The sequence below is a fragment of the Schistocerca piceifrons genome, chromosome 9 (assembly GCF_021461385.2).
Source record: "Schistocerca piceifrons isolate TAMUIC-IGC-003096 chromosome 9, iqSchPice1.1, whole genome shotgun sequence".
NCBI classification, from domain to species: Eukaryota; Metazoa; Arthropoda; class Insecta; order Orthoptera; family Acrididae; genus Schistocerca; species Schistocerca piceifrons.
The window spans coordinates 148,784,178-148,806,763 of record NC_060146.1 but is presented as its reverse complement, the minus strand read 5'-3'; the positions used below and the strand labels follow the sequence as shown (position 1 = coordinate 148,806,763).

At 42.6% G+C, this 22,586-nt stretch overlaps 1 protein-coding gene across 1 annotated transcript in view; it reads right to left on the bottom strand.

Moving 5' to 3' along the window:
* Positions 1 to 253: 253 nt before the first annotated feature.
* Positions 254 to 22,586, bottom strand: part of LOC124716774 (luciferin sulfotransferase-like) — a 39,047-nt gene continuing 16,714 nt past the window's right edge. Inside the window, exons 2-4 of the mRNA XM_047243321.1 lie at positions 8,281 to 8,401; positions 7,371 to 7,465; positions 254 to 550 (exon numbers count right to left, since the gene is read on the bottom strand). Of these exons, the coding sequence (XP_047099277.1) occupies positions 254 to 550; positions 7,371 to 7,465; positions 8,281 to 8,401 (513 nt within the window). The remainder of the gene's footprint in view (positions 551 to 7,370; positions 7,466 to 8,280; positions 8,402 to 22,586) is intronic.

Below are 22,586 nucleotides of genomic sequence, written 5' to 3'. Positions count from 1 at the left end.
ATGACCGCTGATTTCACTTCTGAATTGACTAGACTGCTCGACATTGTCCCACTACTCGGCCGGTGTGCAGCCGTGCAGACTCGTAAATAGCAGTCGAGGAGAAGGATAGTTGTTTGCGCTCTGTTTCTGTAGACGTGACTGGGGTAAGGAGGCAGTGTGGCAAAGTAGCTGCCTTCTGTAAACATGTTGTTATTATGCTGTTGGCCCCTGCCAAACGGGCAACCTGTCAGACACAGGTGCGCCACGGTAGGCCTCAGATGCGGCCATCGTACCCGGTGCCACGAATGCTGTGCCGGCTCGACTGGTCGAAGCGGCGGTCCACCTCCGGAGACATGCGCTGCCTGGCCCGGCCCACTGCGCCCTCCGTCATGAAGGCCTGGTCGGGAGGCGCTGGCGGCAGACCGATGCCGGCCCTCAGCCTCTGGACCACGGTGCTGTAGTTGGTGGCCGGGTCGTCCTTCATACTGCTGAAGCTCAGCTGCCTCACCTGCTCCTCCGTCACGCCCTTGCCCAAGAAGGCGGCCGTCTTGCGGATCGCCGCGCCCAGGTCCTGCAAACAAGCCACCAGCTACGTCATCCCAGAAGAATGCCACCCAATCTTCATTCGGAAGAATTTTGTCAAGACATCTACATCTACATTTCACAAGCCACCCAACGGTGTGTGGCGGAGGGCACTTTATGTGCCACTGTCATTACCTCCCTTTTCTGTTCCAGACGCGTATGGTTCGCGGGAAGAACGACTGTCTGAAAGCCTCCGTGCGCGCTCGTATCTCTCTAATTTTACATTCGTGATCTCCTCGGGAGGTAAAATTAGGGGGAATAGGATACCTCATTCAGAAACGCACCCTCTCGAAACCTGGCGAGCAAGCTACACCGCGATGCAGAGCGCCTCTCTTGCAGAGTCTGCCACTTGAGTTTGCTAAACATGTCCGTAACGCTATCACGCTTACCAAAGAACCCTGTGACGAAACGCGCCGCTCTTCTTTGGATCTTCTCTATCTCCTCCGTCAACCCGATCTGGTACTGATCCCACACTGATGAGCAATACTCAAGTATAGGTCGAACGAGTGTTTTGTAAGCCACCTCCTTTGTTGATGGACTACATTTTCTAAGGACTCTCCCAATGAATCTCAACCGGGTACCCGCCTTACCAACAATTAATTTTATATGATCATTCCACTTCAAATCGTCCCGCACGCACACTCCCAGATATTTTACAGAAGTAACTGCTACCAGTGTTTGTTCCCCTATCATATAATCATACAATAAAGGATCCTTCTTTCTATCTATTCGCAATACTTTACATTTGTCTATGTTAAGGGTCAGTTGCCACTCCCTGCACCAAGTGCCTATCCGCTGCAGATCTTCCTGCATTTCGCTACAATTTTCTAATGCTGCAACTTCTCTGTATACTACAGCATCATACGCGAAAAGCCGCATGGAACTTTCGACACTATCTACTAGGTCATTTATAAATATTGTGAAAAGCAATGGTCCCATAACACTCCCCTGTGGCACGCAGGAGGTTACTTTAACGTCTGTAGACGTCTCTCCATTGATAACAACATGCTGTGTTCTGTTTTCTAAAAATTCTTTAATCCAGCCACACAGCTGGTCTGATATTCCGTAGGCTCTTACTTTGTTTATCAGGCGACAGTCCGGAACTCTATCGAACGCCTTCCGAAAGTCAAGGAAAATGGCATCTACCTGGGAGCCTGTATCTAATATTTTCTGGGTCTCATGAACAAATAAAGCGAGATGGGTCTCACACGATCGCTGTTTCCGGAATCCATGTTGATTCCTACAGAGTAGATTCTAGGTTTCCAGAAATGACATGATACGCGAGCAAAAAACATGTCCTAAAATTCAACAACAGATCGATGTCAGAGATATAGGCCTATAGTTTTGCGCATCTGCTCGACGACCCCTCTTGAAAACTGGAACTACCTGTGCTCTTTTTCAATCATTTGGAACCTTCCGTTCCTGTAGAGACTAACAGTAGACGGCTGTTAGAAGGGGGGCAAGTTCTTTAGCGTACTCTGTCTAGAATCGAATTGGTATCACGGAAAGTGAAGAGATTGCTGATTTGAAAAGAAATGAAGAAAGATCGCACTGTCGTATTCTTTTCACAAGTAAACGTCATTTGTGAGACTTTAAGCAAGAAACAACAAGGTATGAGACGGGAAATAACATGAAACGGGTGCTACACAGACAGTTTCAGCAGCGTCCCGTTGCATGCGCAAATGCAGATGATTAGGAAAAACAGTTCCGTAATGGTCGAATACAAAATAACTGGTGAGCCTGTCTGATTCAGTCAGATAGATGAATTATCTTTGTATAATGCTGCAAAACCATATTAAAAACACGAGCACGTAAGGTCGGTACAGGGGAACACGAATGCTCGGATTCGGTTTATTGGTCAGGGAAATGTGATTCATCTTCAAAGAAGGCTATGTGTAGAATACCAGTGTGCTACAGTCTTGAGTATTGTGCTGCTAGAGTGTTCGGGACACCCACTATCTCGGATTATTCAGAGGCGTGCCGTAAGATTGTTCCTGGTAGGATCGCTGAACACGCGAGTAATGGAGAAATAATCCGAGAACTGAAACGGCATTCCCTGAACGGAAAAGGATGTTCTTGTAGCGAAACACTACTGAGGAAAAAGTTTGTTTCCGTGGCCATCATCAGCAGCAAGCAGAGAAATATTCATCTGCAAATAAAAAACGCCTTTTTCTTCTTGCAGTGCATTTTAATAGTTTCACACACGTTTCGCCTTTTACTTTTAAGGTATGTTCAGTAGAAACTAGAATGATACAGTTTTCTTTTGATATGCGATATTTGTTGATTATAAAACAGTTCATGTCTTATTTTTTACGTAAATAAGTGATTACTTAAAGTTATTCGAATTTCTGGCTGGCATCTGCGTTTCCTCTCATCTGTTGACTTGCTGAAGGTCACACTATAACTTCACTTATGAAACATAAGCACATTTTCACGTTACGAACTTTTTTCTTCACAACTTTCCTCTTCTTGACATTAGTTACTGTGGATCACTATTATTCCTCTGTCATTAGCTGTAGAAATTTTACCGAAAACTGTGCTGTAAGTCGTAATTGCTGAGCATGAACTTTACGTCTCTTCCTCACTACCAAAAAGAACTTGACGTAATAATGCAGGTAGCCAAAAACAATGGTTACAATGATAACATAGTCATGAAGCTAAACAACAAAATTAAAATTAAAATAAAAACAGAAAACACAAAGACAACAGAACCACACACAATCAGAAACGTTCAGTACCGTAACAACTACACAGAATAACAAGGTAAATATAAGAGAAGGCACAAGACGGTACTCAATGTCATACAAACACAAACTCGCGTATAAAGTCACCAACAGTTTCAAAAGACAGGCAGAAACATAACATATGCTAAAATACGTCACAAAACTGATGAAAGACATAGACGTATACCAGAAGCAGGTACATATAAATTACGTTATAACACTTGTGAGGCACATACGTGAGACAAGCACACAGAACGTTTGATGTCAGATACAGAGAAGTCACATGACGGCCTGGAAGTATCCGAGAAACCACTCCACATTTTCAGAACACCTAAGCAAACACACTCAGAAGCCAACCTCTAGAGAAGAAGATATGAAAATTATTATAATAAACAATAAAAAACACTTTTTAACCATGTAACAAAATTACCACATACAAAAAACCAAAGCAGAAAAGCCTATTGAATGATCAAGTATCAGGGTGATTCACGAATATATGCAAATACTTTAATATGATATTCTATAAGTAAAACTCAAGAAAAAAGGTCCGGAAATGTTTACTTACGGCGTTATGGCTAATAAAAGATTTTGGCTGAATTTAGCAACTTCTAAAAGGATGCGTCAATTAATCAGCGACGCGAGTTGTGGATGATCCTGAAATGTCGGCAAGACGTGTTACACAAAACGTGAGTAAGTTGTATACATTGGTAGGCGGCAGCAAAACTTCGTCTCACGCAAACGCTCCGTGAGTTGCCGTAGAGTTACGACAAGCTGGAAAGGCGTCATCAGAGTCGTGCCTTTCGTTAGTCCACGTTCCCCCTCTTAAAATGTTTAGCGGAACACGTCTAACGTACATCCTTCCTGTTCCTAGTATACTCAGTATAGTGGGAACAGAAAGCATCACATTACGGACTAGACAAAGGCAAAATGACATGTTCTGTTTATTTTAGACCGAGTCACATTATGACACAGTCATTACTGATTCAGACCTAAGATGGCCGTCATTAGATGTTATATTATGGAAGAAAACGGCAAGTAATAACTGATAATAAGTCATTTATTCATTATCATATATGCAATGTCCTAGCGCTAACGGGTCACTTCTGTGTTGGCGTATGTATGTTGTTGTAGTACTGCACCATGGTTCGACACCTTATCATCAGGCAAAAATGGCAATACAAAAATATTTAACATGTGTAGACTTCGATGTTCATCCTATAACCTTTATATTCCGCATGTGAAAGACATCCATTTCTGATTAACGGAGTAAGTCATAATTCTGAATCTAAATACTACAGCATAAAAATCTTTGTGTGTTCGTTTGAAAGCTTCTTGTAGTAATAGTTTTTTTTTCCATACCTCGAAAGACGCTGCAATATTAAAATAATTTAAGAAATTTCACGTAAAATGATGTCTGGCAGCGGGATCTAAAAAAACATTTTTCAAAACATGTGAGGTCACCCCAAGAAACGTTATCTCCGATCCAAAGGGAAGGCGAGACACTGGTCGACAAAGCTAACGACGAACAAAAAATGTGTGGAGACGAACTAGACGACGTCCAACTGTTGTACGAGAGACGACGACAATCATGTATTGTGTTATACATTTTGTAAACTAGCTCATGAGGACAATCACAGATTATATGAATATGTGATGGAGAGGCTGGCATTTTGCTGGCGCTGCCACGGCAGATTTTACCAAATTGATCAGACTGCGGCGGTAGCGTCATAACAGATTCGATAGAAAGGCCAACGCCGACAACGATATTTGAAGTACGCATGTCGACGTCGCAAGCAGGACGTAAAGTTAAATGAAAATCTAATGATCACGGTGGTTTTGAATGCATTGTAGGAGAAGGATGCTAGAAATGGTTGTGAAAACATATGGGGTTGGCAGTAGAAATGAGAGATTCTGCCTGTTTACGTAACTCTGTGTTTGAATACGCATGCCTATACCAGTCTCTTTGGCGCTTCAGTGTACAAGTAAAAGCAAAAACCGCGAAAGTTGGAAACACAAAAATAAATGTCACACTACACACGGGAAATGGCAGTTGAAATGTTACGAAACCACAACGGCTACACAAAAATATGGAGGCTTCCAGCCGGTTTCCTAGATCAGGGAAATCTGCCTTGTTTTCAAATAATGAGTTAGACTCTGATCTGTAGGTTGTTGTTGTGGTTTTCAGTCCAGAGACTGGTTTGATGCAGCTCTCCATGCTACTCTATCCTGTGCAAGCCTCTTCATCTCCCAGTACTTACTGCAGCCTACATCCTTCTGAATCTGTTTAGTGTATTCATCTCTTGGTCTCCCTCTACGATTTTTACCCTCCACGCTGCCCTCCATTACTAAATTGGTGATCCCTTGATGCCTCAGAATATGCCCTACCAACCGATCCCTTCTTCTAGTCAAGATGCGCCACAAGTTTCTCTTCTCCCCAATTCTATTCAATACTTCCTCATTAGTTATGTGATCTACCTATCTAATCTTCAGCATTCTTCTGTAGCACCACATTTCGAAAGCTTCTATTCTCTTCTTGTCCAAACTATTTACCGTCCACGTTTCACTTCCATACATGGCTACACTCTATACAAATACTTTCAGAAACCACTTCCTGACACAAATCTCTACTGGATGTTAACAAATTTCTCTTCTTCAGAAACGCTTTCCTTGCCATTGCCAGTCTACATTTTATATCCTCTCTACTTCGACCATCGTCAGTTATTTTGCTCCCCAAATAGCAAAACTCATTTACTACTTTAAGTGTCTCATTTCCTAATCTAATTCCCGCAGAATCACTCGATTTAATTCGAGTGCAGTCCATTATCCTCGTTTTGCTTTTGTTGATGTTCATCTTATATCCTCTTTTTAAGACACTGTCATTCCGTTCAGCTGCTTTTCCAGGTCCTCTGCTGTCCCTGACAGAATTACAATGTCATCGCCGAACCTCAAAGTTTTTATTACTACTCCATGGATTTTAATTCCTACTCCGAATTTTTCTTTTGTTTCCTTCACTGCTTGCTCAATATACAGATTGAATAACATCGGGGATAGGCTACAACCCTGCCTCACTCCCTTCCCAATCACTGCTTCCCTTCCATGTCCCTCGACTCTTATAACTGCCATCTGATTTCTGTACAAATTGTAAATAGCCTTTCGCTCCCTGTATTTCACTCCTGCAACCTTCAGAATTTGAAAGAGAGTATTCCAGTCAACATTGTCAAAAGCTTTCTCTACGTCTACAAAAAAAAAATGGCTCTGAGCACTATGGGACTTAACATCTATGCGCATCAGTCCCCTAGAACTTAGAACTGCTTAAACCTAACTAACCTAAGGACATCACACACATCCATGCCCGAGGCAGGATTCGGACCTGCGACGGTATCAGTCGCGCGGCTCCGGACTGAGCGCCTAGAACAGCTAGACCACCGCGGCCGGCTCTACGTCTACAAATGCGGGAAACGTAGGTTTGCCTTTCCTATTTTCTTTTAGTCATAAAAATTGCATTAATTCTTTTTAAATCTGTGACGAATATGTGACAGCGAAAAAGTCACGTAATGTTCCAGCACATCCACTGAAGAACTGAAGATGCTCCGGAAAAAAAAGTATAGCGTCTGATACACGAATCTTTAGTGCTATACTCCATCTGATTCCATTTCTTTGTAATCCTCTTCTAGATACATAAAGTTAATCAGTTACATGTCACTAATCCCTTGTAGTTGAAATTCGTAATAACCACCTGTATCGAATGCGATCACCTCCATAAGCACTTCGGACATCCGTCTGAGCCAGTGCCTCAGAATTTCAGTCTCTCGTAGAGTGAAAGCGTGTGACGCTGTTGATGTAGCTTCTGACGGGGCCGTTAAGTTCCTTTGATGTAATTCGAGCAGAGTAGTGTACATGTCCGCTTCGGGCTTAATCCTTCCTTCCCTGTAGTCCCTGATGAGTCAAGCGCCCTCAACACACTAAAGTGTTGACAGAAGGAAGACTAAAGACGTAGAGTCTGCCCCATGAAACCACTACCAAACATTTCATAACATTTTGACTCCAGCGAATCAGCCGTTACATTACATGCTAGCCTATGCTCACCTTTTTCATTACTTCATAGGTGTTCCATAGAATGTTTGGCTCGTTTCGGAGTTTCCAGAATTCCAGCGCGCTGCTCCAGTACGGAGAGCAGTTGCCTAAAACAAAACGAGATAGATTGTTGCAATTAAAATAGATCGCCTCTCAAGTGACAGACAACTCCATCTTGATCATGTTTAGTATCACAGCTGACATTGATGTTAATGATTAATAAAACCCAGCTGTATCAAACTGCCAGTTCAACGCTTTTCTCAAGCCTCTGTTATGCTTTAATAACTTCACTTGTATGGTGTCAAGATACAACATGATAGTGGTAGACTCTTTCACAAACTAGTTGTTGATGGTGCGGTCTTTTCCGAACACTTGTATGATGCACCATATCCTGTGCAAGCCTCTTCATCTTCGAATAACTACTGCAACCTACGTCCATCTTAATCTGCTTACTGTATTCATCTCTTGGTCGCCCTCTACGATTTTTACCACCCACACTACCGTCCAATACTAAATTGGTGATCCCTTGATGCCTCAGAATGTGTCCTACCAATCTTCTGGTCACATTATTTTAAAAACTCATGAAATAATTCTGAATAGTATTTATAGACATTTCAGATTTTTGGTCCACCAGGTGCGACCTACAGTATGTCCGTCGCCAGATGGGCGAGGAATATAAGCCAGAGTGGGTGGTACCTACCATAAGACACGGCGGAGGGACCGATCCATTGTTACTGCTTCTTTACTGACTATACAATACTCGTCCCGACCCCTCCTCTTATACTATCAGGTCCGCCTATCGTGATATCTGGTGGTCATTTCCGCATTACATAGGGTTGTTCGTGTACTTTTGGCCAGCCATTGTATCTCTATCGCAACAAAGTCGGAATTCTCTGTCTAATTACGCTTGCAACCCACTTACCCACATTCTCGAGAAAGGCTTCAATAAATTCGTCCACTGAGAGTTGCATGTTCATCAGCAGACGACGGTGGTGGTAGTACGATATGGCAGTATCCTTCGGATTTCGGCAGACGTACACAATCTGTGAAAGAAATAGCATTCACTGTTAATCGGGAAAACAAGATACAACGTGTGACGAAGCAAGCTGGGATCTTTTTATTTCCTCTCTTTTCTGCCATCATTAAATTCGTTTTTTCACTTTCAACTAATTACCATTAACATACGTAAATATAATCTGCATTTTCATAAAAGAGAAAGGTTGGCCCTCAGTTTTAAAGAATAAAACACCATATCTAATTTTGTGTATGTCATCAATTTCCAAATTTATTTTGATTATTCTTAGTTAATATCTTTCATTATAGGGTGAAATGAGTAATTCTTCCGTGACTTAAATTCTATTGTTGACTTTAAATATTGCAGTAATGATAAACATTCGGAATCACTACAATTCTTAATGTATTTATTTGGCTTAATTCAAAAACATGCTAGCAAAACCAGCTCTTAATTAATCCCAAAGTAATTACCAGTTTCGTCAAAAGTATTTGTTGTGTAACTATATCTGTTAATTTCGTCATTTAAACAAATAATTCGGCTTAACCCTAGTGGTAGAAGAAACTGTTAAAAAGAACCAATTTTTCAATGTATTCAGTTAATTTAATGAGTAATGTAATATTAAACATCAAACAATGTATAGTTTCAGTACCTATTATTCTGTTGGTATATAAAGGCCCGATTTTTGGTCACGAGACAGTCAGTCCAAGGCTGATTTTCAGACGAAGAATCTGTGCTAGTTAGAACAACAACGACGCATCAACTTAACAGTGGAATAAGTGTAACACAAATAGCTTGTGTGTTGAAAGAATGACAGTGTCTGTTGAATACGTACCGTATTATTCTGCAAGTACTATGAACTGTATGGTTATGTTTACACTGCTCATAGATAGTCAACAGTAAACTATTGTAGGAGTATGCTGATGTCTGCCTGCAATCTATTAATGAGGCTTATCAAAATTTGCCAATAGTTAACTGTGTACTATTAGGGGTGGAGAGGGGGGGGGGGGGCTACGAACAGTGAAAGTAAAGAACTGTGAAACGCAACTGTGCAGCTGTCGGCTACATCATTTACAGTAGTTAGTGTTGAACTCCCCCCCCCCCCCCCAGCCCCCATTTTTCAGCCAGTTTAACAACGCAGTACGTCGACACCGAGGACGATCAGCGAAGAAATAAAACAGGCGAACGTCACAAACGCTTTACATCATTTTGTACCCCAAAAAAAAAAAATTTCTTCAAAGGAAAACTGATTAATTTCAGTGTTTAAACAAATTATTTGCGTTTTGGGTAAACTCTGGCTGTAGCGTACACATTTCTGTGCTGCATGGAAATAATTTCTTGAAAGGCAAAGGTCCCGAGTTCGAGTCTCGGTCCGGCACACAGTTTTAATCTGCCAGGAAGTTTCAATTTCTAGAATGTTCGAGAAGTGGAGTAACCTGTTATCAGTTTGTAACCAACAAGCGTCGACGACTGTCAGTAGCAGGAGTGTTTCACTGACACTTTTTTCACCAGTCTTTCAAACGATTTGATCCAGTCTTCCGCCTTTTCCTATCTGGTGTTAGTCTTCTCATTTCTATCTAACCACAACACGCGACTTCTTCTACAACGTTTTTCTCACATTTCACTCTCTGATTTCAGAAACAGTATTTTTCCCTTGTACTGCTGCTTGCACGTCCCTCTATTTGTAAGTATTTTCTACAAATTTCTTTCCTCGCCGCTAATTTCACACCCCATCCGCCCTTCCAAATTTTTGTATTCTTCCTCAGTACCACATTTCAAATGCTTCCAGTTTCGTCTTCTCTGAAGTCCACGTTTGACTTCCACACAATACTGATCCCCAGATGTACTCTTTCAATACTTTTTCCCTTATTTTCGTATAATTAAGTGGCAGCAGCAGAGCTCTTTCATCAAAGAAAGGTTTATTCGCCTGGTAAAGATCCGACTATATCATCCGTACAACCGCTTTATTATTCCTTATTTAAAGTATACTGGCCATTAAATTGCTACACCACGAAGATGACGTGCCACAGACGCGAAATGTAACCGACAGGAAGGAAATGCTGTGATATGCAAACGATCAGCTTTTCAGAGCATTCACACAAGGTTGGCGCCGGTGGCGACACCTACAACGTACTGACATGAGGAAAGTGTCCAACCGATTTCTCATACACAAACAGCAGTTGACCGGCGTTCCCTGGTGAAACGTTGTTGTGATGCGTACCATCACGTTTCCGACTTTGATAAGGGTCGGATTGTAGCCTATCGCGATTGCGGTTTCTCGTATCGTGACATTGCTGCTCGCATTGGTCGAGATCCAATGACTGTTAGCAGAATACGGAATCGGTGGGTTCAGGAGGGTAATACAGAACGGCGTGCTGGATCCCAAAGGCCTCGTATCACTAGCAGTCGAGATGACAGCCATCTTATCCGCATGGCTGTAACGGATCGTGCAGCCAAGTCTCGATCCCTGAGTCAACAGTTGGGGACGTTTTCAAGACAACAACCATCTGGGAGAACAGTTCGACGACGTTTTCAGCAGCATGGACTATCAGCTCGGAGACCATGACTACGGTTACCCTTGACGCTGCATCACAGACAGAAGCGCCTGCGATGGTGTACTCAACGACGAATCTGGGTGCACGAATGGCACAACGTCATTTTTTCGGATGAATACAGGTTCTATTTACAGCATCATGATGGTCGCATCCGTGTTTGGCGACATCGCCGTGAACGCACACTGGAAGTGTGTATTCGTCATCGCCATACTGGCGTATCACCCGGCGTGATGGTATGAGGTGCCATTGGTTACACGTCTCTGTCACCTCTTCTTCGCACTGACGGTACTTTGAACAGTGGACGTTACATTTCAGATGTGTTACGACCCGTGGCTCTAGTCTTCATTCGATCCCTGCGAAACCCTACATTTCAGCAGCATAATGCACTGCACGACCGCATGTTGCAGGTCCTGTACGTCCCTTTCTGGATACAGAAAATGTTCGACTGCTGCCATGGCCAGCACATTCTCCAGATCTCTCACCAACTGAAAACGTCTGGTCAATGGTGGCCGAGCAACTGGCTCGTCACAATACGCCAGTCACTACTCTTGATGAACTGTGGTATCGTGTTGAAGCTGCATGGGCAGCTGTACCTGTACACGCCATCCAAGCTCTGTTTGACTCAATGCCCAGGCGTATCAAGGCCTACTTCTTTCCATCATTGAAATAACAACATTTCGAGGCGTCTTCTCCACTGCCGCTTTCCGCCTCTGGAATAAGGTGCCCTGTAATAAATACACCCCGCTTTAGCTTTTTTCCTATAAACAGGATGTTAAAATGTGTGTTTTGCGAAATATGGGTCTCTGCTTGGAGAAATGAGTAGTTGCTATATTCTTCTCCCGGTGGCACTTGTCTCACTTCTCATATCTCTATTGGGCAAGTAAATTTCCTTTTCCTCTCTTCATTACGTTTGTTCTACCACACTCTCATTTCTCTCCATCTCCCATTTCTCCTCTCACGACCATTAGTCCCACAGCCGTCAGTCTCAATCTGCCTTCCTGCAATTTATCTTTATTATTTCCCGTTTCGAAAACAAATACAAACTGCCGCTACTGTTTTAATTATTTCTGTCGTGGCATAGAATACCATGTCTCGTAACGAATGTAAGGTAAAATTTGAAAGCGGCTGCTTATACGTAGGAGAGAACATTAAGACTCTAATGGCATCAGCGTAAATAAGTAAATAACTTATGGAAATAAAAGAAAACGGCGAAACCCTCTACATCTTAAGACTGTGCACGTTTTGAAATGTGGTGGTTGGATTGAATGTTTAGTTTCCCTCAACAATTCTAGATACTGAAACTTCCTGGCACATGAAAACTGTGTTCTGGAGCAGAACACGAAGCCGGGACTTATGCCTTTCGCTGGCAAATGCTTTACCGACGGAGCAACCCACATGACTCACAAGCGGCCCTGATAGCTCTGCTTACTCTTCTCCTACCTTTCATGGGAAGATCCCTGTTTCGAAACCCGTTGGGCCGCGTTAGGTAGCCGCGCGATCTTGGGGCGTCTTGCCACGGTTTCTGCGGCTCTTCCCGCCGGAGGTTCGAGCCCTCCCTCGGGCATGGGCGTGTGTGTTGTCCTTACCGTAAGTTAGATTAAGTAGTGAGTAAGCCTAGGGACCGATGACCTCAGCAGTTTGGTCCCACAGGATATTACCACAAATTTGCAAAATTTTGAAACCCGCCCCGGTCCGGGGCTCAGGAAGTTTCAAACGAGCGCAGAGTGAAATTCATCCTGGAGTTCTAGAGACTGCTTGACATTTCTGGAAATGCTATGAGATCATTTACCAAGGCGTGGCGATTGGACTTCATCCGACGGCAGTTACGAGCAGATATCAGTCAATTAACGCGCACTGTTCAACAGCTGCCGTCAAAACATACCGGCTCAGCTGTGATAAGTGGATTGAACCCTCTCTGCGACACGCCCCTTCCCACGATAACACCTCTCTCCGATACCTACGATATCATTTCAGAATGCGCGACTTTCGTTACGGGTCGCCACGTCATGTACTCGTGATGTTTACAAAGCTGAATGTTTATGACTCATTCTTATTGAACGTACTTAACCTTTTGAATGGACGCAGTTCTGAAGATAACACGGTAATAATCTTTTAACAAGTGTTATTTATTTCCGTATTGCTTGTATAAGATGACAGTGCCATATTACCTGGGTTACTTGTCCACAGAATCTCCGAAATGCGGTAGTATTCGTAGACGAGCTAAGTAAATCTAGGCATGTCTTCTATAGCTTAACGTGGAATGCTCCAGACTGGGAAGTGAATCAGACTGGATTTACGGCGGTTCCTGTGGTAAACGTTACGGTTCACCTGTCCAAACAGATGCTTTGTGATGAAATTTGCAAAGATTAATTATTGCTTTTTTTCTTTGTTTCGTTTACGCCTTCTATATTGTGTAACATGTGTAAACATATATAAAATAGTGCACATGTATGTATTCTACTGTGGAAGTGCTGGGCCGAACGTAAAATTGTACGTACAGGGAGGCGGAGACAGTTCAATAGAGAGATGCAAGTAATGGCGTTTGTTTGCAGAATGAGCGAAAGGCAAAAAAAAAAAAAAAAAAAAATATATATATATATATTAAGGAACATTAATAGTTAGCTATCGGTGTAGAATGTTGTATAATATGACTGCAGACATTTGGAGATCGAGTTGTAATGTTCAAAAGTTACTGCTACAGAATGTATTTACGGTATGTTACACTTAAGCAGAGAAATATTGTTAACATTTGGAAGGACACTTGTACAAAAAGTGCTTCTGATCGAAAGTATCCGGAAAACAATTCGTGGACTGCAGTATGAGGTGTGTCAACCCTTTGCCTTTGTGACGGCTTGAACTCTGCGGTGCAATTTCTGTGAGGTGTCAGAATGTCTGTGGACGTAACATAGACCATTCACCCTAAGATGAAAGAAAACGTAGTGACGTCGGAAGCTTTTAGAGCGAAGACGTTCTAGCCTATCCCGAATGTGTGGTAATGGGTTCAGGTGGGGGCTATGGGTAGAGCAGTCCATTTCAGGAATATTATCGTTGACGGACATCTGGTTCACAGGTGGCGGTTTGTGATACAATTCGTTATCACGTTGGCATAATCATCATATCCCAACTGTATCTCTACTATATGCAGCACGCAATGCTTTTGATGGTAAATTCCTATCGGACCAAAACTGCTGAGGTCATCAGCCCCTAGGCTTACACACTGCTTAATCCAACTTACGCCAAGGACAACACACACACCCACGCTCGGTGGAGGACTCGAACTTCCGACGGGGGGAGCCGCGCGAACCGTGGCAAGGCGCCTCAAAACGCGCGGCTTCACCGCGCGGCTCACGCAATGCTATAAAACGTGTTCATATCCTTCCGCACTACCTTTTTTCTTCAGCGCAATAAGTTGCCTCACCATGACAAGTGAAAAAACCCCAAAACGATAACACGACTTTCTCGGTACTTCACTGTTGGCACCGATGGCAAGTAGCATTTTTATTTTTTTGGCAAAAATCAAAATTTTGTCGGATTTCCACAGGGAATTGTGTGATTCGTTGATACAAATCAGTCGTTACATGTCATCCACCATCTATTGTTGCTGCTCCGCACACCATCTGAAGCGTTGCTTAGCACTGACCACAAAAATATGCGGCTTATGAGGAGCTGTTCGACAACTGTAGCCCACTATTTTTAACTCCAGAGTCACAGATATGCACATAGGTACAAGATAGGCAGCTGCGCAGAAACCATGGGTGACAGAAGAATAACTTCAGTTGATCGACGAAACAAAAAAATACAAAAAAATACAGGTAGGTTCCGGAGCACGCAAAAACAAATCTCTTAGGAATACAAAAAACAGAAACTGCAGGGGCGTTAAGGCGAAATGGCTGCATGAAAAATATGAAAAAATCGAAAAAGAAATTACCGTCAGGAGGACTGACACAGCATATAGAAAAATGAAAACTGCCTTCGATGAAATTAAAAACAAGGATTGTGAAAAGAGTGAAATACAAATTCGTCTCTTAAATGCAGAGAAGAGAGCGGATAGGTGTAAACAGTACATTGAAGGCCTCTATGAGGGGGAGGACAAGTCTGGTGACGTGTTAGAAGAAGAAATCACGGTCAGTAGGTATGAAATAGAGGATTCCTTATCAGAATTCAAAAGAGCTTAGAACGACTTGAAATCCAGTAAGTTAGGAGGGATACATAACATTCCAACGGAATTTCTAAAATCAATGGGAGAAGTAGCAACAAAAACGACTATTTCAATTGGTGTAGAATGTGTGAAAATGACAATATACCATCTGACTTTCGGGAAAACGAAGATAGCGAGAGCAATCGGACAATCAGTAACAGCTTATGCATCCAAGCTGCTAACAAGAATAATATACAGAAGCATGTAAGAGAAATATGAAAATCTGAAGATCTGTTAGATGATGATCAGTTTGGCTTTAGGAAAGGTAAAGGCACGAGAGAGGAAATTCTGGTAGATAATGGAAGCAAGACTGAAGAAAAATCAAGACACGTTCACAGGGTTAGTTGATCTAAGCATTCGACAATGTGAAATGGTGCAAGACGTTCGAAATTCTGAGAAAAATAACAGAGCTACAAGAAAAGACTTAAATACGCAATATGTATAAGATCCAAGGGGGAACGACAAAACTGGAAGACCAAGAACGAAATGTTCGGATTGAAACAGGTTAAGACCGGAATGTGGTCTTTCACCTGCTACTGTTCAATCCATACATCGATGAAACAATGGTGAAAATAAAAGATAGGTTCAAGAGTGGCACTGCAATTAAAGGTGAGGGGATATCAATGATAAAAAATAAAAATGACATCGCTATAGTCAGTGAAGCTGCTGACAAATCACATTATCTGTTGAATTAAGTGAACAGTCTAGTGAGTACAATATATGCATGGAGATTAAACCGGAGAAAGACAAAAGTAATGAGTAGCAGAACTGAGAATAGGGAGAAGCTTAACATGAAAACTAATGATCACAAAGTAGACGAAGTTTAGGATTTTATGTTACCTTGAAAGCAAAATATCCAGTGGTGGACGGAGCAATGGTGATATAAGAGGCAGATTATCCAGGTCAAGAGAAGTCTACTAGTCTCAAACATCAGTGAGAAAGAAAGTTCTGAGGATATACGTTTGGAAGAGAGCAATGTAGAGTACTGAATTATGGACAGTGGGAAAACCAGAACATAAGAGAATCGAAGAATTTGAGATGTCGTGCTACAGAAGAACGTTGAAAATTAAGTGGACTGATAACGTAAGGAATAAGAAGCTTCTCCACAGAATGGCGAGGAAAGAAATATGTGCCGGCCGGAGTGGCCGTGCGGTTCTAGGCGCTACAATCTGGAACCGAGCGACCGCTACGGTCGCAGGTTCGAATCCTGCCTCGGGCATGGATGTGTGTGATGTCCTTAGGTTAGTTAGGTTTAAGTAGTTCTAAGTTCTAGGCGACTGATGACCTCAGAAGTTAAGTCGCATAGTGCTCAGAGCCAGCCAAAGGAATATGTGGAAAACACCGACAAGAAGAAGGGACGGGTTGATAGAACATTTGTGAGCTATTGAGAGTAAAAATTGTAGAGGAAGACAGAGATTGGAATATATCCAGAAAATAACTGAGGACACACAACCACCCTTCGCGGTACTCGAGGGGCTCCCAGTAGATCACATGAGGACGGTCTGGTCTTAGTTCAGCCGTTGTTCTTCCTTTGTGCTTGCACTTCACGATCAGAACACCAACTGTCGACTTTGGCAGTTTCAGAAGGACTGAAATGTCACTGATGGATTTGGTGCTCAGGAGATATCCAGTGACTAGCCCATGTACGGAGTCGCTAACCTCTCTTGACTGACCCATTCAGCTCTTACTACTGCTCACTATAGTTCCCACCTTCTGTTACACAGACGGATCTGCCAATCGTGACATTTAGTGGCAAATTTCGCATTTCGTGGGGGTATATGTATATCTTTGATTAGATACTCTATAAGTAATGACAGTGTGATGGCACACTATGTCTAATTCCTTTGAGTTAATATGCAATAAACGATAGCTCATTTCCTCGAACATAAAATTTATGTGCGATAACATATATGAAACCAAAGTGCATGAGTGTACAATCTCTGACCCACCCGAACATCCCACCATTAACTGTTCATAATAAAATTTATTTAACTTCTAGAAACAGCTATATTAGACCGCCTTACCTTCCGTATCCACCTTCCGTCCTCCACGCGCATCCTCTATGACCTCATCCCCTTCCCCCACTTTCTCCTTTTCCTTGAACACATCTGCACCCTGTGTATCGTCTGCCGATTCCCCCCACCCCCCTGGTGTCCCCCTCCCTCTCCACCTCCAGCCTGTTGCCGCACCTGTGGGGTTGTGTCTTGCCCCCTCTCCATCTCCACACCCTCCTTTACAATGCAACTTCCAGCACCCACCCCTGCCGCATAATGAGCTTTGCCCTGACATCTATCCCTCCTACCAACTCTAACCCCATCTTCCTCCCCCCTACTAAGCCCCTGAGCGGTTTTCCCCCTCCGACAACCCCTCACTCTTTTGTGTCTCTGCACTCCATCCTGCCTTGTCTTCCCCCTTGATCTCCCACCCCACCTGTCTCCTGCCTCCTGGATCCTCTCGATGTTCGGCTACTTGGAGATCATTTCAACCATTCATCGACGCTAAGTTCCCAAACAACAATCGAATTTTTGTGGATGACAATTCATCAGGTTTTCGCGACTGTTTGAAGAACATTCTGGACTATTTGAGCGAATGGTTTGACCACCAGATCGCCAGGCATGGATCTCAGATCGCCTGACATGGATCCTATCGAAAATTTATGTGACATAATTGAGAAGTCAGTTTTTGCACGAAATCCTGCACCGGCAACACTCTCGCAATTATGTACGACTATAGAGTCAGCATGGCTCAATACTTCTGTACGGTACTTCGTACGACTTGTTGAGTTTTTAATGTAACTAAACATTTTCTTAAAAAATTTCATCATTCATTCCACTTCCATAGGTGTTCAGTTTCCAGAAACTGTGATACATGTGTTCTTTTATTTCCAACTGAGAACCCAAATATAATTTTTTACAGGTTTAGCTTTGATAATGCTTTCATAAACTTATGAAATTTTCCATCCCCTATTTCACTCACTTAGGGGACTGAACTTCCAAAAAACACGGTTTTTTCTTAATTGCCAACCGAGATGTCATACCAGTTTTCACAGACGAAGCTTCAAACATTCTTTGGTAGTTCTTTAATAATTATTTGTTTTCAAAAAAATTTCGCACTTTATTTTACACCGTTAGCAGTTGAATTTTCAAAAATGCTGAAACACTTGTTTCTTTATTTCTGACCGAGACACCAAATACCAGTTTTGGTAGCGCTAGCTTCAAAATTGCCTTAACAGCGAGTATTTTCAAAAAAATCTTTCATCCACTATTTCACTCTTTTAGAGGTGGTATTTCGAAAAATACCTTCTTAAACGACGGTTACAGTATAAGAACAACATCCTGTCCTAATATCACGTTTCGGGCATTAACGTTTTGAGCTGCGCGTTAATGAGTCAGTGAGTCGGGACGTAGCCTATTATACACTATGTGATCAAAAGTATCCGGACACCCCCAAAAACATACGTTTTTCATATTAGGTGCATTGTGCTGCCACCTTCTGCCAGGTACTCCATATCAGCGACCTCAGTAGTCATTAAACGTCGTGAGAGAGAAGAATGGAACGCTCTGCGGATCTCAAGGACTTCCAACTTGGTGAGGTGATTGGGTGCCGCTTGCGTCATACGTGTGTATGCGAAATTTGCACACTCCTAAACATCCCTAGGTCCACTGTTTCCGATGTGATAGTGAAGTGAAACCGTGAAGGAACATTTACAGCACAAAAGCGTACAGCCGACCTCGTCTGTTGACTGACGGAGACCCTCTACTCTTGAAGAGGGTCGTAATGTGTAATGGGCAGAGATCTATCCAGACCATCAGACAGGAATTGCAAACTGCATCAGGATCCACTGCAAGTACTTGTAACGCCGGAAATGCGTATCCTCCTATTTCCATCTATTGTACTATAATTTTTTTCCTTATTTTTGTTACCTGAATATATGACATTTCTGTGTCCTTACATATTGTAATTGTTTTACTATTTGTATATATATATTTATGCATTTATGTCGATGTATAATTGGTTTGTTTCGTAAATATTATTTGTATTTTAACGCTGGGTCTTGCCTAGGGAAAACTGCTATCGAACGATTACATCGATAGGTCGTGTGAAGGATCAAAGTGTGTAGGATCTTTGGTAGTGTTAACTCCGCCGCGTGGAGCGCGGGCAGAGAGAGGGTCTGGCTGGAGTAGCGAGTGGAGCAGGTGTGTTGTGTGACGCTCCCGCAAGTTGCCGCGCTTTCGGGGTTTGGCAGCATGTAATTGCGCTCGACTTGCGATGATAGTTTCTGACACGGTGTCGCGGACGGGAAGCATTAGCTGGCGCACATCAAGAGCCCGTTTCGTCTGGTGACCGTGTCGAGAAGAAAGCGCGCCAACATCCAGCTTCTGCAACAGCGACGGCCGACAATGAGTGACTGTCGCCACCTCCTCGATCGACGGCTTCAAACCTTCAATCAACCAACAAGGAAGACTGGGAGCACGTAAAGTTTTAGAACTGTATGGCAGACCTCAGCTTTTCGAACTTTACCATTTTCGTAACTATAATTACAGCAACTCAGCATGAACATTTGTTGCTCATTGTCCCAATTGCATTACCAAGCAGGGTCCCTTCCTTTTCCGGAATGAACCCGAGTGTCGTTGAAATTCAAACGCCAGCATTAAAATAATAATATAGCATTTCACTGCTTTAATTTCAAAGTTCAGTTAAAGTTTTCATAGCTGGCTACAATATTTAGATTACACAAGCACGAATTAAGAGTGCGAGTTTTGTTACCGTATTTTAGCATACCTGTGACTGCAGCTCAGCTTGGTAGTACTAAATTTTACTATTGTTAATTGTTCAGAATCATTTAATTCAAGTTCAAAGTTAAATCTCTTCTTTCTAAATTGCGTAGATTCAAGTAGCTTTTGAAATGATTGTTGAGGTAGTCCAAGACTAACCGTATTTTACTGAATTTCGATGTGCTTAGAAAGCTCACTATTAACTTCAGTCACCAAATTAACTTTCGATTTTCCGGTTTTATTAATTCTTTTGCTAAATTAAGTCAGGGTGTAGCGAAATTTATTACTTCTGACAAACTTTCAGTTTTCACACTACACGTGTCAACCTTCAGTTGCCACGCTTCTAGTGCTAATTATATGTGAAACAACCTTTCTTTTTCAGTTACTATAGTAATTGTCCTTAGGACTGGCGACCGTAATTTCCCCCAAATCTCAAATACATAATTACCGCTAGTTAATTGTTACCGTAACGGCTGCACATTTACTTTCTTTATTAACTTTACCCCTTTTCAAAATTAATTTCCACCAGTTTCATTAGCACTTTTCCTTTCATTTAGATGTAACCCTTTCCTCCCTCTTTACCGACAGATTAACTTCGGTGACGATTGCTTTTCCCAAATTTCCATTAGGTACACGCTGTTTAATTTTTCACTGTCATTAAGGTCGATAAGTGAGGGGGAGGTTACACGTGGCGACCTGGTGAGCAAATCTCGTAACAAAGTACTGGTTACGAAATGGTCGATACGTCAGCGAGAATATTAGTGTGAGGAATCCTAATTATATTTGAGATTTGGCATTTATATTGAAAATTATTAAAATGAGTGAAGGCAACAATTGCCGAAATTTGGTAGACTTGGATATGGAACAATCGGTCGAACAGTGGGAAACGCGCACCGCGATACCCATTGTTCAGGGGCAGGCGGCTAGCATGAAAGACGCGACCGCCGAAACGCAACAAAGAACAGAAATGGAATTCCAAACTTTAGAAAATGTTTCGGAATCGGAAGTGAAAATCAAATGTGAATCCCTTGATGACGAATACGGGGGGACAATTAAAGAGGAAGCCGCTACGAAAGTAAAACCGGTAGTTTCCGGGAATTTAACTGATTTATTGAATGTTTTGATTAACGAAATCAAGAGTCAATCGGCCAAGCAAGAAGCTCAGTCTGAAAAAATTGAACGAAAGCTAGACAGTCAGAACAAAGCTATTAATGTTGTTAACAACAATGTCGGAGTTGTTAACACAAAAGTTGATAAAATCAAAGAAGATATTGTTGTGATTAATACCGAAATCGGTAATCTTAAACGGGAAATGATAGGCGTTCAGGCGGAAATTGCGAGCATAAATACTCGTTTTTATTCCGAAATTAGCAGAATCGAGAAAAGTGTAGGAGAATCAGTTGCGCCGGCCGGAGTGGCCGAGCGGTTAAAGGCGCTACCGTCTGGAACCGCACGACCGCTACGGTCGCAGGTTCGAATCCTGCCTCGGGCATGGATGTGTGTGATGTCCTTAGGTTAGTTAGGTTTAAGTAGTTCTAAGTTCTAGGGGACTTATGACCACAGCAGTTGAGTCCCATAGTGCTCAGAGCCATTTGAATCAGTTGCTCCGATCATCGAGAATAAGGTGACGGAACAAATTCAATTAGTGAAAAAAGAGGATCAAAAGAAGGTGGAAACTTTAAAGGCTTTAGTATCCGAAGTAGATACCAAAGTGACGAAGCAGGCTAATACCTGCGAAGAGAAAAAAAGGGAAGTAGAAACGCTTGCGACAACCACTTGCCAAGTAATTACGAGAGTGTCGGAATTAGAAAAGAAATTTGACGAAAAAGAGAGCTGCACATAGTTCGGAATTGTTGACGAAAGAGGAGCGGTTTGACCCCTTGAAAAAAGGCGGTATACACGCGACGGATTTCATTAAGAATTGTGAAAGAGTTTTACCCAGATCATGGACTAATGAGAGAAAAATTAATGCGATTATTGATGTGTTGGCTGGTGATGCCAAGCGTTGGGGCTTAAACCTCAACATTACGAACCTGACTTTTGACGAATTTAAAGATTTGTTTCTGGCTGAATACTGGTCAGAGCAAAAACAGCAAAGTGTCTGGTGCGAATTTGTCGTATCGAGGTCTTTCGATGCGAATTCGCGCGGTTCAATGAAGGAGTTTTGTGAGGGCTGGATCCGCAAGTTGGAATATTTGCGTGATCGCCGCACGGAATCCGAAATAGTCTGGGAACTCTACAAAAAGCTTCCAGATGATACAAAGCGCTACGTAGGAAGCAATTACAGGACAATAAATGATTTCCTGTAAAGAGTGGAGGACGAGGACAATTGGCGCAATAATCGCGACAGTGGTAGAGGCCGTGGTAACAACAACGGGTACCACAGCAACCACAACAACGATAACCATGGGAATAATGCATACCGCAACCATGGCAGCAATAACAATAATGGTTCGGATCGTAATAACAATCGGTACAATGCAAATAATAACAGGAATGACGGAAACCAGTATCATACTAACGTGATACGGGCTTCACAGAATAGTAATAACGCCAGAGGGTGTGATCAGCCGCCTCAGCAGCATCCGGGGAGCGTATCTGCTGGGACGAGACAGGGAAACCATTAGCCGCGCCGGTGAGGGGCGAACCGGGCGTGGAGAAATTTTGGCGGCCCAATAACAGGAGAAA